At 38.0% G+C, this 15,381-nt stretch overlaps 1 protein-coding gene across 2 annotated transcripts in view; it reads left to right on the top strand.

Moving 5' to 3' along the window:
• Positions 1–15,381, top strand: part of Stard13 (StAR related lipid transfer domain containing 13) — a 342,624-nt gene that overhangs the window by 116,788 nt on the left and 210,455 nt on the right. The window contains exon 1 of one of the 2 annotated variants that reach the window (XM_077795154.1): positions 11,712–11,835. The exons of the other annotated variant lie outside the window; for it this stretch is intronic. Within the exon in view, the coding sequence (XP_077651280.1) occupies positions 11,712–11,835 (124 nt within the window). Of the gene's footprint in view, positions 1–11,711; positions 11,836–15,381 lie in introns of those variants that run through there. 2 annotated transcript variants of the gene reach the window in all.

The following is a 15,381-nucleotide window of genomic DNA, read 5'->3' as shown; positions in this document are numbered from 1 at the left end:
TTCCTTCTCACTTATTTAACTCTCTCCATTTGGCTCTTGTTCACAGTCTATAGTCTTTCCCTCCTCTTTCTTAATCATTATTCTGTTCTCCTTTAGAACCAGTCATATCTTGCCCATAAGGAATTGTATTTTTCCTTAAATAGGGAATTATAATTTTTTTACAATATTGTATTCACATTTAGACACTAATAACAAGTTTACACATTAAATTCATGGTATACTCTTGTATGTTAAAGATAATCCCATTGATTCTTTGTTTGTTTTAATTAGCTACACATGACAGTATAATGACCTTGACATATCATACATTTGAATCAGATGGGATATAATATCTCATTTTTCTGAGTGTACAGGTTGCAGAAATACATTGGTCATGCATTCACATATATACACACAGTAATAATAATGTCTGCTTCATTCTACTATCCTTCCTATCTCCCAAAACCCTCCACTCCCCTCCCATCACTTCTCTCTACCTAATCTAGGGTAACGCTATTCTTTTTTTTCCCCTCACATCTTCATACATGTATTTTGTATAACAATGAGGGTCTCCTTCCACCTTCCATGCAATTCCCCATTGATTCTTATTATATGTTTGAAATACTGAAAACTTTACATTTCAATTTTTCACACAGAAAACTCCAGAGTCCCAATCTGGTTTGTGTCAAGGGAAAGGGAATGTTGATTTATGATAAGATTAGCTTCCTCAAGTGTAAATTGTAGATTTTTAATTGGAGGAGGGTCCTAAGTAATGCTTTAAATTCATTAACTTGATTAAATATTCCAAAATATTTAGTCACATAATTATATATTGCTATTTTGAATTTTCTTTTCATTTATTTTTATTTTATAAATCATGACTTAGAACTTAAAATGTTTGTGTGCATACTAATTACCATTTTTTAAAGATTAATGTTAAATATTTCAACATTTAACTAGGTAATATATAAGTACACCTATCTTCCAAACCCATTCTGTTGGGTTTTCAATACTTCATTCATTCAGAACTTGCTATGTACGGAGTCCTCCCTATCCATGGGCAAAATATTTCAAAACCCTCAGTAGTTACTTAAAGCATGAATAGTAAAAACCTTACATACTATATTTTTTCATACATACATACCTATGGTCAAGTTTAACTTATACATCAGCAATAGTAATAAAATATTGCCATAATATAATGTATAATAGCAAAATAATATAACATAATATACAATGAATAGAATATTATAACAATATTAAAAGGTTATATAAATGTGATCTGTCTCTCTCTCAAAATACCTTATTGTACTGTACTCACCCTTATTCTTGTGATGATTTGAAATGATAAATGTCTATATGATGAGATGAAATTAGGTGAATGATAATACATAGGCACTGTAATAGCATCAGACCACTACATAAGGGTTACTTGAACATAAGTACCATGATGTCTTTACAATCTGATAACCAAGATGGCTACTAAGTGACTGGAAGATGGGTAACATACAGTGTGGACACATTGGACAAAGAACTGATTTACATCCCAGATAAACAGGATGGAGTAAGATTCATCACACTACTCAAAATGACATGCAATTTAAAACATGAAAACTGTTTCCTTCTGGAATTTCCATTAATATGTTCAGATCATGATTGGCCAAGGGTAACTAAACAAATAGAAAGTGAAACCATGAATAAAGGGGGACTATGGTATTGAGCAATATTTGGTCCTTGGGATACAGATATTAAAAGGAGGTTACAATGCATGGGGAAAGTGAAACTGTACTTTATGGGCCTTATGTATATCTTAAAAAATGAAAAGTCTGTGTGTTCTAGGCAAGAGGAGCAAGTACAAAAGCACCAATGCAGTCAAGAAAATATCAGTTCCTCTGTGAAGTATCAGGCAAGCACTTACATTGAGAGTAAGGGAAGAAAGTGCACATGAGCCCTAGGGAGAGTGATGACATTCTGAGAGAGATTTTGAGGTTGTGTCCAAAGAAAAGGGACCAGCTAGAGACAGCAAAGATTGGGCTGGTGATTCTCACCCCATCAGTGTTGTGTCATCAGTCTGCTCAGTTTCAGGATGTCACCTGTAGCACATAATGGCCTGGACATAAGTGTGGATACAGGCATTTTGCCAGAACAGTATGGAAGAACTAAGAACTAAAATAGTTGTGTGTGTGTGTGTGTGTGTGTGTGTGTGTGTGTGTAATGAGGCAGTGGTGGAAACTCTGGCTCGTGGAGCTTAATCTGAGGCTAGGAAGGCATAGCACCAAGGAGAGGAGCTGATTAAATAAAGGAAAAGCAAAAGCAAAGATCAGAAGACATGATGAGGAATGCGAAGAGGAATCAAGGTCCTTCCAGAGGCAGAGATAAAGGTTCAGAAGTGCAGTAAGTTGAGTGGTGACTTAGACCAGGGTGTGTCCATGGGAGTGGGTGGCTGAAATAAAGACAAAGGTCCCCAGAGTTGTGACTACAAGGATTTAAGCTCTCTAGAGGGAATAGGTCAGAATCAGGTAACATTGAGGATTTCCAGTAATGACATGCAGTTTCTTGGCAAGTGATTCACCATTTATTCATTTACCACATATGTTTATTGTGCACGTGTTTTATGCTAAACACTGCTTGAGATGGAAATCAGTATCCAAAAAGAAAGGCAAGGTCCCTGCTCTTTGGAAACTTTCAATCTAGAGAAGGAGTAATTGAGGCAAAAAGCAAAAATAAACCAATACAAAATATTATGTGGTCATGTGCTATTGTCAGTGTTAGTGAGGTTTGATCACAAAATGGAGAACAACAACATGCGTAGATAGGTGGTCAGGAAGGGCTTCATAGGAGAGGACAATTAGGCTTAGACCTAAAAGTTAAGAAAATTAAATTCAATAACATTAAAAAAATGTTCTAGGCACAGGAAATACAAAGATAGACAAAAGAGGGGCCCTGAGTTGTATAAATAAATAGAAGTATCCAAAAATCAATTAAATTCAGAAAGATTTCTCAGGACTCCAAAATGAATTTGGTTCACAGTTTTCCTTCATTAATATCAGCTCTTTTTTTAAAATGGCACCTAAGAATTCTTTATAAAAAAGCAAATTATACCAAATATATATTATTAGCACTGAATGGCCTATGGAGCCCAACTGAAGTGATTCAAACAATATCAAGTTTTCTTACATGGAAGGAAAAATGTTCAACAAAGGACAGTAGACAGAATAAAACATACATTAAATGTTAAAAGTAATTTCTGTTGATCCAGAAACTCTTAAACATACTAACTCTCTTTGTATTCACCATGTTATCATAAGGCACTAAAAGAAAAACACACATTTTAAAAAATTAAGTACTTCTTAAGTGTTTCTGTTGAAAAAATAAGGAATTATATCTTGAGTGTCAAAATTTTATCATATTTTATTTTTTAAACTGATAAATATACTTTATTGGTTCATTAAATTATTCGTAATAGTGGGATCCATTGTGATATATTTATATGTGCATATAACATAATTTTGGTTAGTTTCAATCCCCAGAACCTCTCCTTTCCTTCCCTTACTTCCTCCCCCTGGTGTCCTTGCTCTATTCTACTGGTATCCTTTCTATTATCATGAAACCACCTCTTTTTTCCCAGTTTTTTCTTAGCTTCCACAAATGGGAAAAACAGACAATCTGGACTTTCTGAATCTGGATTATTTCATCTAACATAATGCTCTCAAGTTCCATTTATTTTCATGCAGATGACATAATTTCATCCTTCTTTATGGCTGAATAAAATTCCATTGTGAATATATACCACATTTAGTTTGTCCATTCATCTGTAGATGGACATCTAGGCTATAATTTGGCTATCATTAATTGCTTTGCTGTAAACATGGGTATGCATGTATTGCTATAATATTCTGAATAATTCTTTTGGATAAATACCAAGAAATGGTACAGCTGGTTCATGTGGTGTTTTCATTCCTTGCCGTTTCAGGAAACTCTGTACTGATTTCCACAGTGGTTGTACTAATTTACAGTCCCACCAACAATGTATGTGTTCCTTTTCCCTCACATCCTTGCCAGCATTTATTATTATTTGTGTTCTTGATGACTGCCATTCTAACTGGGAGTGACATGGAATCTTACTGTAGTTTTGATTTGCATTTCCCTAATCACTAAACATGTACAGCCTTTTTAAAAAAATTTATTTGTTGACCATCTTTATTTCTTCTTTTGAGAAGTATCTATTTCATTTGCCTATTATTGAATGAGTTATTTGTGGGCTATTTTGGGTGGAAAATATTTTAGTTCTTTACATATTCTGGGTGTTAATTCTCCTTTGGAAGAGTAACTATCAAAGATTATTCTTTCCTTCTGTTGTATCCTTTGCTATGCAGAAGCTTTTCAATTTGACGGCCTACATTTATAAAATAATTCTTGGTATTATTTTCTGAGCTTTAGGAGTTCTACTGAGGAAGTAAGGCATTGCATACACTGTGGAATATTCCCTTTTCCTCTAGGAGTTGCCTAGTTTTTGGTCTTATTCTGAGGGCTTTGACCCTTCTTGAGTTGACTTTTGTGGAGGTGAAAGATAGGAACCTAGTTTTATTCTTCTACATGTAGATATCCAGTTTTTCCAAAACCATTTGTTAGAAAGGCTGTTCTTCCAACATATATTTTTGATCCCTTTCCCAAGGATCAGATAACTGTATTTGTGTGGGTCTGTCTCTGTTTTCTATTCCATTCCATTGTTCTATGAATCTTTACTCTTTTTAAAACATCATAAATTGAAATACATTTTATAATATTATTTACACTCTTTAGAGTTCTATTAGTAATAAGGATATGTCTCAGGATGTTGAGAGAACTCTGTCTTGGCACTCTTAGTGTCTGAAAGAATTGGGCACATTTAACTGGCTTTAAATAATGTCAGTAGCTGGAACACAGGCCACCCAAAAAACACTGTGTCATTTAATAATAGTGACCTTTGTTGAATAAATACAGTTTTAAATAAGCAAATAGGAAATGTACCTGTTTCAAAGATTCTCTAAACCTTCTCTATTATCATGATATCTTTTGTTTGGATTACATTTTAAATTAAACTTTTCACATGTAGTTTAACTTGGATCAGGGTTATTAGAACAAAACTTTCTTCTCTGTATGTGACAAATCAGGAAACCTAGGCATAGAGAGGTAAAACCATGGCTTCTATCACTCCCACTGCATATCATTTGCAGCTGGCATTTGAATCCTACTCTTATACCTTTCAAATTCATTGCTATTTTCTACCACTGTTGAATATCTTCTTTTTAGCATAATGCTGTCCAGACTTCAGCTGAATTGGAATCTCATGAGGATTGCAGAATTTCTTTAGGCAAAATAATAATAATTGAAGCTAACATTTAATGAAAGTAAATGTTATAGCAGGCACCATTTTAAGTATTTTACATGTACCATTACATTTGATCCTTGTCAAAAGCTCTATGTGTGTGGGGGGGAACTATTACTATTCCTATTTCATAGATGCTGAGACTGAGGAATAGAAAAGATGGATAATATTGAGATCACACAGCTAGAAGGTGTGTAGCCACAGTGTGAACCTAGTTGGTGTCTCCTCTGCTTGGACTTTAGCCTTTTCACTCTACAGTACTATCTGTGGAGGCTGGGACTGGCTTTCTCTGCTCTTTAGCTGATGTGTTCATTGATCTTAGAGTTCAGTAGCACTGTGTATGTTTCACAGTATATATTTGAGTGTTTCTAAAGTGTACCAAGGTCTTAAGCTATGCTATAGTGAGTATAAAATGGATGACTCTTAATAGGTCAATTTTCCTACATCCTCTTCCTATTCTTGTAGAACATTGAGTGTATACTGCCTGTTTTTAAAGATGCCAAAGATTGCTTAATAAATATTTGTGTGGTAAATATAATTGGGGCAAAGTGTTACTCCATTGAAGGATACAAAGGTCTCAGCCCCTTCTGACTGTCCACACAAATAAACACACTTAGCTGGCCTTAAATCATGTTAGTAGTTAGGACACAATTAAGTTCACCTAATAAAGCAAGTTATGTGCTTTACTTTCATAAAATAGGCTAAAGGATCTCACAAGGTTATCTGAAAGCAGATGTCAGAATGATTCTAGTGATTGCAATCACTGAAATTTCTTCAATCTAACATCTTCTGAGTGCCAGGAGAGATCTGTGAGACACTGACCCAGGATATCCCATATGGTAATGATGGTCTCCATAAGCATGCATGAAAAATACGGAAAGGATTTACAGTATTTGTAAAGTCTGTGAGATACAGATGGTCCTGAAAGATTTTTTTTTGACTTTGCCATAGTTAAAAAAAAATGATACCCATTCAGTAGAAGATGCACTTTGACTTTTGAATTTGAGTCCTTTCCTGGGTTAGAGATATGTGGTCAAATCCTCTCTCTTGGAATGCTGGGTAGCAGCAGTGCCCTCAGCTCCTAGTCACTCTGTGATCATGATGGGCAACAACTTATACTCTACAGTGATTATGTTGCTAAGTTCAGATGTTCTATAGGTTACCTGTATTTAATTAATTCATTTTGATTTATAATATTTTCAACTTATGATTGGTTTATCAGAACATAACACTGTTCAAAATCAAGAAGCATCTGTGTTATGACATGGCATTAATCCTAGAGATTTGAAGCATTTACTAGTGCACATCAGAAAAATATTAAACATAGCCAAAGTTATTAATCATGAAGGCAGATTACAGCTAACACTAAATTTTGCTTCTGAGGAAGCATGGAGCCCAACACTTTTTTAATTACTAGAACCAAACCCCCAAAGCAAGACAGGTAGATTTAGAGGATGGCAATGGAGAGCACTGAGACCCTAAACAGGACATGTTCACTTTGGTGACTATAAGCCAAAGACCTGGCATGAAAAGTCTGCTTCTCCAGAATCTTCAACAACAAGGCCCTGAAATATAGCCCAAAGCATGCACCTAACATCTCTCTTGGGAAAGAACCTCTCAAGGGGACAGTTCTAAGAGCTCTTCACCCTTCTTTCTGGTAGCAAAAGAAAAAATGTTCTTTCAAGGAGGACAGTCCCCAATAGTAGACTGGAAACCACATGAAATTATGCACCATGACCATGGGCTTCTGGCAAAGGATTTCTGGCTTGGTACAGTTAGAAACTGGGCTCTATTCTTAAGCAAAGATTTCCAACAGCAAAATACCCAACAGGCAGTAGAAGTTGCTTCTCCACTTTTCTGTAGGGAACAATGGGACAGAATTAGAGTTGAACATGGGAAATGGAAGTGAAAGAGATAAGAAATTTGTGGAATTGCATTGGCATTCAGATACATAGGTAAGTGGGTGGCAAGTTCTACTTAATGCCTGTAGTATGGTGATGAGTCTTAATTACATAGCACTAAAAGAAGGAGAAAGAAAAAAATAATGTTTTTATTCATGTGCCAAATTTTTTTGTCACAAGATTACTTGTAATTTTAGAAATTTGAAGGGAAGTGTTCAAAGTTATAAAAGTTTCAGAATAAATTATGATGTGTCTATCCAATAGAATTTTATATATTTGTTGAAAACCATTTTAAAAGATAACATAAATTGGAAAAATTCTTACGACCTAATGCTAACTGAAAAAAAGTGTAAAATTTGGTATAAAATTCTTTTTTTAATATACAAAGAAAAAACTGAAAGGAAAATTTTCAAATGATATCAGCTCTTTCTTTTGATACAGGTGATTTTAATGTTTCTAATTATAGCTTCGTGTTTAAAAACTATAATCATCAATACATATAATCTTTGTATTTAAATTGATAAAATTCATATAAGAAAATAGTAATTAATGACAATGAAACAATAGCATCATAAGCATAATTAAAATTTATATTTATACTAAGTAACAGATCTTACTGATAATGAGTCATCTAAAATAATAAGAACATTCATTTAGTTAGTAAATAATTCTACTATGTGCTATTCACTGAAAAGGGCACAAAGGATTCAGAAATAAAAGTACTGTCCCAGATCTGCAGGGGGATCTCAGGACTATTAGGGAGGCAGAGAAAAAACAATTATACACAGTGCTCTGCAATAAGTGCTCTTCTAGAAGGGACCCCAATGCACTGTGAAAACATAGTAGAGGAAGAACCAGCCAGCCAGTAGGATTAGTAAATCTACAAATCTACAAAACCCCCTCCTTCCAGGAGAAGGTGGCATTCAAGTTGAATAAGGGTGAGTGGGGGAAAAAAGTGAGATAAGGGCATTCAGTCAGAGTTACTGCATAAAGGAAGTTAAACAAAATATGTCCTTAGAGTACAATCCTTCATTTATTCTATAAGTATTTACTGAGCCAGACTATCAGGATCCACAAACGAGTAAGACACATCTGCCTGGAGACCAACCACAAACACACAAAATGTCCAGAAGTGAAGAATACTATCAAGAAATTAAACTGGATGCCTTAGGAGGGAGTTATAATGTTATTTAGATTGGGTGTCACAGTTTCTTATAAGAATTTGGGAAAGATTTGGGCTAGACAGTGATGTAATAATAATAGTATTATGGTTGGTAGCATAGACCGAATCCTTCCAATGCGCCAAGTGGATTGTGTAATGTTATACACAATAAAAGCCTTTAGGGAGTTACTATTGAGAGCAGAAACAAAAGAATCGCATAGGTCTATTTCTCCAGCTATATTTTAAACACAGGTACTTTCTGTATGAACCAAGTGGGCCTTGAAAAGAGCCACATGGGGTCTGGTGTGACAAAAAGAAGTCCATCCAGGTAAGGATGTCTCAGGATCACCAAAAGACAAGACTGTGTCAGGAGGAAGGGAATAGTCAGCAGTGTGCAGTAGCCCTCACATCCCAGAAAGGACAACCAGTAGATTTAGCAACCAGATGATTTATTGGTGACATTATAAGAACAGTTTCAATGAGGTAGTGAGGCAGCCTAGAGTGTAGCACTGATAAGGGAAGACTCTCCCCCGACCCAAGAAATAGAAGGTAGAGGCAGTATGCTTTATTATAGTTGCTGTTGTTTCGGTTTTGGTTTGTGTTAAAGGCTGAGACTTGAGGGTTGAACCTAATGAGAGGGGGACGCAGAGGAAATAGCAAATGCAGCAAATTTCCCATATGAACAAGAAGGGCTAGAGAGCAAAGTACAGGTTAGGGGCTAGGTCTTGGGTAGGAAGAGCCACTCCTCTTCCGTTGTGATAGGCGGGAAGGGAGTAAGCAAGAAGGCAGGTAGGGGCAGGGAGCTGCCTGATTTCATTGCTCTGGAGTAGGTGGTATTTTCATCAGCTTTTGGCAGATGAAGACCCCAGGGGGAAAGGAGAAGTTCCACCTATGGTTTAGCTTTGAAACAGATCTTGTGAAGAATGAGAGTGGATGCTGAGGACCTGTATAAAATATTCCAAGTGGCCCTGAGCTTCCTTTTGAGTTGAAACATTTGCATTTATGGTGGCTCTGTCTGCACAGCTGTGAGATTCCTCCAGCAGGGCCAGCAGCTGGGCTGGGCCATTCTGTGTGGCACAAGCTGCTCAGTCAGCACCTGTTCCAAGCAGATCACTTCAATCTTTCATCAGCTTCTCTTAGACAGTACTCCACTCATGAACCAGCCAGAACTAAACTAATTTGAAATGCCAGATTCTATCTTCAGATCAGTCATATAAGGAAAATTCCTAATCCAGGGCGTCTGAATATAAAATACATGTTAGAATAGAAAGTAGTAAGGGCCTAGGTTCTTTGGAGCTAAATGATCACTGAATTAACTTGAATGTTCCTTGCTCTATTCCTGTATATATAATATTAAAACTCCAGCCTCTGATTTCAATAAGAGATCCCTTTTAAAAGTCAAATACACAGCTTCCCAGGGGACATATTTGTTAAACATTTTGTCCTTATGCTGAGTAGCAGCCACTTTAAGAGAACACAAACTTGCAGAGCATTTTGTTACTATTACTACATACATACAAAACAGAGGATGTAATCAGAAGGGCATTTGGCACGGGTCCAGAAGGCAATCTGGATTAGTCTGTAACTGGCTGCCACAATTTCAAGTCCATTTCTGATCCATGCCTTATTGCTTCATAACTGACAACTTCAAAGGCTTAACAGGATGGCACAAAAACAGCTCTCCATTACTTCTAGCTTATTCTGAAGTGAGCTGCACCAGTGAATTCTTTTGAATATTTATTCTTTTGAGTTTTAAAATAACAAAGACAAATTTTATCCTCATCCCCTCACTTTCCACCAACAATATGAACTGGTGGAGGAAATATTTACTAACAGAGCTGTACAGAGGATACTTAGATAGCTGCTAATTTCTATTCTTTTCATTTATTTATTTATTTTTTAGTTGGACACCATATCTTTATTTATTTACTTTTATGTAGTGCTGAGAATCAAACCCAGGGCCACACACATGTGAGGCGAGCACTCTACTGCTGAGCCACAACCCCAGCCCCACTAATTTCTATTCTAAATCAGTAGTGATTTGTATAATGGAGGATTGAATGATTTTCTTAAATTTCCAAACTTCCCATGGGGCATTTGAACATCATGAATCACATCAAATAAAATTGTCATAATTACTTTGTTCAGGGTCCTTAAAGAACTTTAGAAACAAATCCTTGTAAATTGCAGGACACCCTGAGGCTGAAATAGTTTTGTCTTGCCTTATGAATTAAAAGTTGAAACCTAGGAAAGAGTTGATGGTCTCCTGCTGTATTTCTTAAAGAGCCAATGCATCTCCTCTCTTGGCTGCAAGTTTAGAGTTAATTTCTAATTAAAATCCTATTTTATGCTTTTGGCCAAAACACCTTAAAATTATTTTATTCTCATGTTTCACTTCCTCATAATACCTATTTTTTAACTGTGTATGAATATTAATGCTTTCTCAGAGTATGCAAATCTATTTTGTGTAGGTTCCTCACAGTTTGACTTTAATATTTGAAAATTATTTTTCTCATTGCTTATGCAATGGAAATAGTATTTGTTAATTTCATTAATTAATCCATGTTAATTTCATTGTAGATTGCATTCAGCTAATTATTTTATTGGTGAAAACAAAAATATTAACATATTATGTTACCAGTTTAGAACTCCAGAAGGTCAACCTAACAGAGAAGCTCATTTCAAGTGATTTGAATTCACAAAAACCAATGAGTTATCATGACACTAAGGGTAGCATGTTTAAATTTTTCCTAACAATTGTGATGGTGGCCTTTTCTGAGACTGAAAGATGGCATGTATCAGGAAATAGCAAGAACCTGGTACAGCTTCTGATCTCTGGGCGAAATTGAGAAAGGGGAGTTGGAAGCTTGGTGGGGGTGGGGGCATGAGGACTAAGCTGTCAGGTTAGGAAAGGGAGGGAGGGAAGGAAGGACGGAAAACGCTCCTGGAAGGAGAGGGGCGCTAGACAGTCGGAGAGGGAAAGAGAAGGGGAGGGAGAGAAGAGTAGTGGAGGAGCGCCCAGCGGAGGGGAGGGGAGGAGAGGAGAGGGAAAGTGAAAAGGAGTGAGGAGTTGACGAAGCACAGAGGTTAGCTTTGCAGGGTACTCCAAGGGCAAGGCATCCCTGTCTGCGCGCGTGGCGGAACCTCCCAGCGCTTGATGGACCCATGTCGCGCCCGCAGCGGGTCCCGGGACCCCAGCTGGAGTTGTGCGTCTGGCTTCTCCAGTCTTGGGTAGTGTGAGTCGCGGCCACGCGGGAGTGGCGGTGGTGAGCCCGCCGGTCGTTATGAGGAAGGATCTAAAATGACCAGCAAACGGAGAGCTTTCCAAACGCCCCTCAGGAGATCAATCAGTGAGCAGTTACGGGACTCTACGGCCAGAGCCTGGGATCTGCTGTGGAAAAACGTCCGGGAAAGAAGGTTGGCAGGTCGGTGTCCGCGAGACCCCGGGACCCGCGAGGGCGGGAGGAGGCTCCCGCTGTCCCATGGTGGTAGCGTGATCTGGGCACAGGTTTCAGAGCGTGAGGTTGGGCAGATCAAGCGGCATGCACCACCCTCCCTGGGCCAGCGCAGCGCACGCGGGTGGGTGTGGGCTGCACACCCCGCGTGCGAGCTAACTGCCTGGAGGGGTGCTCCATGTGGATGGAAAGAAGGAGCAGGGGTCACCTGGAGAGCCTTCCTCCCAGTGGCCACTTCTTCTGGCTGGCCTCTGTTCCTCTGCTATCCCATTCCACCCCACCCCAAATGGCCTTTCCTAAGGCAGCCTCTTTCCCAGCCTTGCCTTTTCCACGAGGTACACATCCACTGAGTGGGTGAGGGGAGAGTCAGTTCAAGGCGAGGGAGCACAACCAAAGCTCTGAAAGACCAAACGTTTAGGGGGAGAGGAAAACAGGGAAACATTTGTTGGTGCTAGTAACCAGCTGTTTGCACCCCTGTCCAGCTGTGGATCAGGCTCTCTTCCCTTTGGGGTTGCAAAGAAGGGCCTGCCTGTGGGAATCCATTGCCCAGGAATCAGAGAAAGACTGGAGACGAGAGGATCATTCTGAGCCAAGAGGTTCTTAAGAATCCTTGCATAGTTCCACCCCCAGCTCCCTGCTGTGTCCTCATTTCTGTGCATGCTCCTTGGCACCACTCCCTTGTAGGGCCACAAGCATAGTGAGTGGTCTGGCCTCCTCAGAGTACTTCTTAGAAGCTTTAGGTCCCTTTAGTCACTGCATCATACCTGTCCCATAAAATAAAGTGGCCCAATTCCCTAGCACAGTTACTGGGCTGGGTAGGTTTTGGGCCTCCTTTGCTCAAATGTGACCTGCTGGAAGATGCTTCAGGAATTGAGGAAAGTGTGAGGAGAAGGACCTCCGAGGTGAACATGAGCCAATTGGATCTTGCTATCCTCTCCAGTGGTATCTCCTGAGATAGACAATGATGCAGGGGTGGGAGAGAGTTCTAGAGAAGAAGGTATGAGATTTGCAGAAAGAAAGGATGCCCCAGGTAAAGTGGGAGATTTAACCCTCTTTGAGCAGCTCCTCTCCCTTTTCCTATTTAGACTGTAGGTTTAATAGGTTGTAGGTTGCTAATGTTCTGCCCTTAAATCCATGCAACCCAGTTCCCCAACAACCTGATGGAATTCTGGAGCAGATGCCCCAGTGTTTATTACCTTGAGCAGAAGGTCATTATCAGGTTAACTAAATTAAAAGTAGGCATTATGGATGATTCCAGCACTCACTGTGGTGAGCATAAAATGTTCTCCCATATTTTCTGTCCAGCACTGTGGCTCCATTTAGTGAACACCCAAGAAATAAACAGGTTTTTCAGTCTATTCCCAGAAATAAGTTGTGGTCACCCAGTAATTTTGACTGTTAATTTTTGAAGACCTGTATATGCATTGTAGACCTTGATTAATAACAATTAATAACATTCCCTGTTATCATGTTAAATTATATAATCTATATGATGGATAGTGTTAGAGAAAATTTTGTGGTCTAATAAACTTTCATTGCTTCATGACTTCAGAATGCTTACTCTTTCATAGCTTCTGTTATTTAACCTTGCTAAGTTTGCTAAATCAGTGGATCCTTGGGAAACAAGAAGTCTTTCTAGGAGGGCTGCCAAGTCTATGTTGGGTTTTATAGAAACTATGACCAAAAATGACTACAGCACTGTCTTTTTCAAAAGATGATCTGAGAGGGAAGGGAGGGTGATGTAAACACTAAAAACTATTATGGTTGTCCAGGAGGATCATATATTCACATGAATTTTAGACATTACAGGTAAGGCAGTGGTGTGGAAAAGTTTTGATCCTGGGGAATAAACTATAGGTAGAGATTTTAAGACCATGAATATATAGAAATTAAGGCTAAAAGTGGCTTCAGAATGGTAAGAATAAGAGCTCTCTCAGAGAAGTGCAATTATTTTTTAAAATAGCAGTATGAGGTTTTAAAATGTTTAATCAAAATATTAATATCTGCTTACCTGTAATCTGCTTACCACTCTGCTAACAGTGGATGCCAGCAGGTTATTCAACTGGGACCAAACAATCCACTGTGAAGCAGACTTCAACCTCTGCCTCTCTAAGCAAGCTGGGATGCTTGCCACAAAACCAAGCCAACTCCATGAAGGAGCTTTTAGATGCAAATTGATTTTCTTGGGTTTTCTTGCTAAGGTAGCTAAAATATGGAACTTTGGCCATGAGACATTGAAATACTTAAGTTATTAATGTTGGCATCAATTCTAAGTGAAAGTGTTCTTCATTTGTAAAAGTGTCCTTAAATGGTTCAGTTTGCAACATCAGAATAACCAACTATGTGAATATGTCCCCAGAGGGCATCTGTTCTGCCAAGAGATGATATGAGACTATTGTCTTTTTGGTTTTTGTTTTGTTTATCTTTTTCTATCAGATAAAAGTTTTGTGCTGGATTTTCTTTAATTTGCCTAACAGCATTCAGAGTTCTTCATAACAAATTTGTGTTTGTTGTCCAGAGAATTCTGGAGGTATTTGATTCTCTCTTTGCTTTTTTACATCCCAGGGAAGGAAATATTTATTCTACTTCAATCTTAAATGTTCTTCATTGAAAAAGTGTCTTTTTAACTGAACAGAAAATGTGATTGTAAGTAAAAACAAATACAACTGTTTAAGCATATTGAAGCCTTTGGATTTCTGTGATATGGGACTATTTTCAGGAAGGAGGGGAGCATACATGGGGGAGCATTTCTTAACATAGGTCACAATGACACAAATAATGAAACCAATGAAAGGATAAGATGAGAATGGTGTTCAATTATGTTCATTTTATTTTAAAATAATACATGGGAATTATTTAAAAACTAGTATTGGGAGCCCTGCTTGGGCTTTCCAATTCTGGGGTAGTTGCTAAATTTCCATTAAGTTGTGTGTTTTTTGCCAGTGCATACTTCTTGATTTCCAAAAATTCTGATCTTCTCATGGGGTCAGTAAGAGTTTTACTCATCTGTCATCTCAACATTCATTATTGCATTAGTGGTGGTAATTGTTGTTTATATCCAAATGACAGAGTTGGGTAGTGTTCAAAGCAGGATTCAAATTCAGTTCATCAGAAATCAAAGGCCTTCTGTGCCCATTTCCTATTACACCACACTGCCTCTTCCCTAGGCTTTGTGAAGATATGGACTCCCACTCCTTTCTAAGGTTCTCTGTTACATATAGATTAAAAATAATAGCAAAAGGCCTGCAAAAATTACTTTCTTCCATCTAGGAATGACAAAGATAACCCCGTGCACTTAAAATAGCTTGTCTTTAGGTCATCCCATTGGGCTGGTTAGCATATGGTCTTGTAGAGATTTTAAACAAATCCATACATATAACTTGTTGGGACCCCTATGTGATACAATCCCACCCACTCCCAGAGAAGGGGATGCAAATATGAGAGGCTGTGGTAAACCCTTAGTAAACTGCATGTTTCTTCCAGGTAGATGAGTGACAGGTTCTTCTGGCTTCCCCA

The sequence above is a fragment of the Urocitellus parryii genome, chromosome 2 (assembly GCF_045843805.1).
Source record: "Urocitellus parryii isolate mUroPar1 chromosome 2, mUroPar1.hap1, whole genome shotgun sequence".
In the NCBI taxonomy this organism is placed as follows: Eukaryota; Metazoa; Chordata; class Mammalia; order Rodentia; family Sciuridae; genus Urocitellus; species Urocitellus parryii.
The sequence above is the reverse complement of the archived record's forward strand: the minus strand, read 5'-3'. Positions and strand labels throughout refer to the sequence as shown.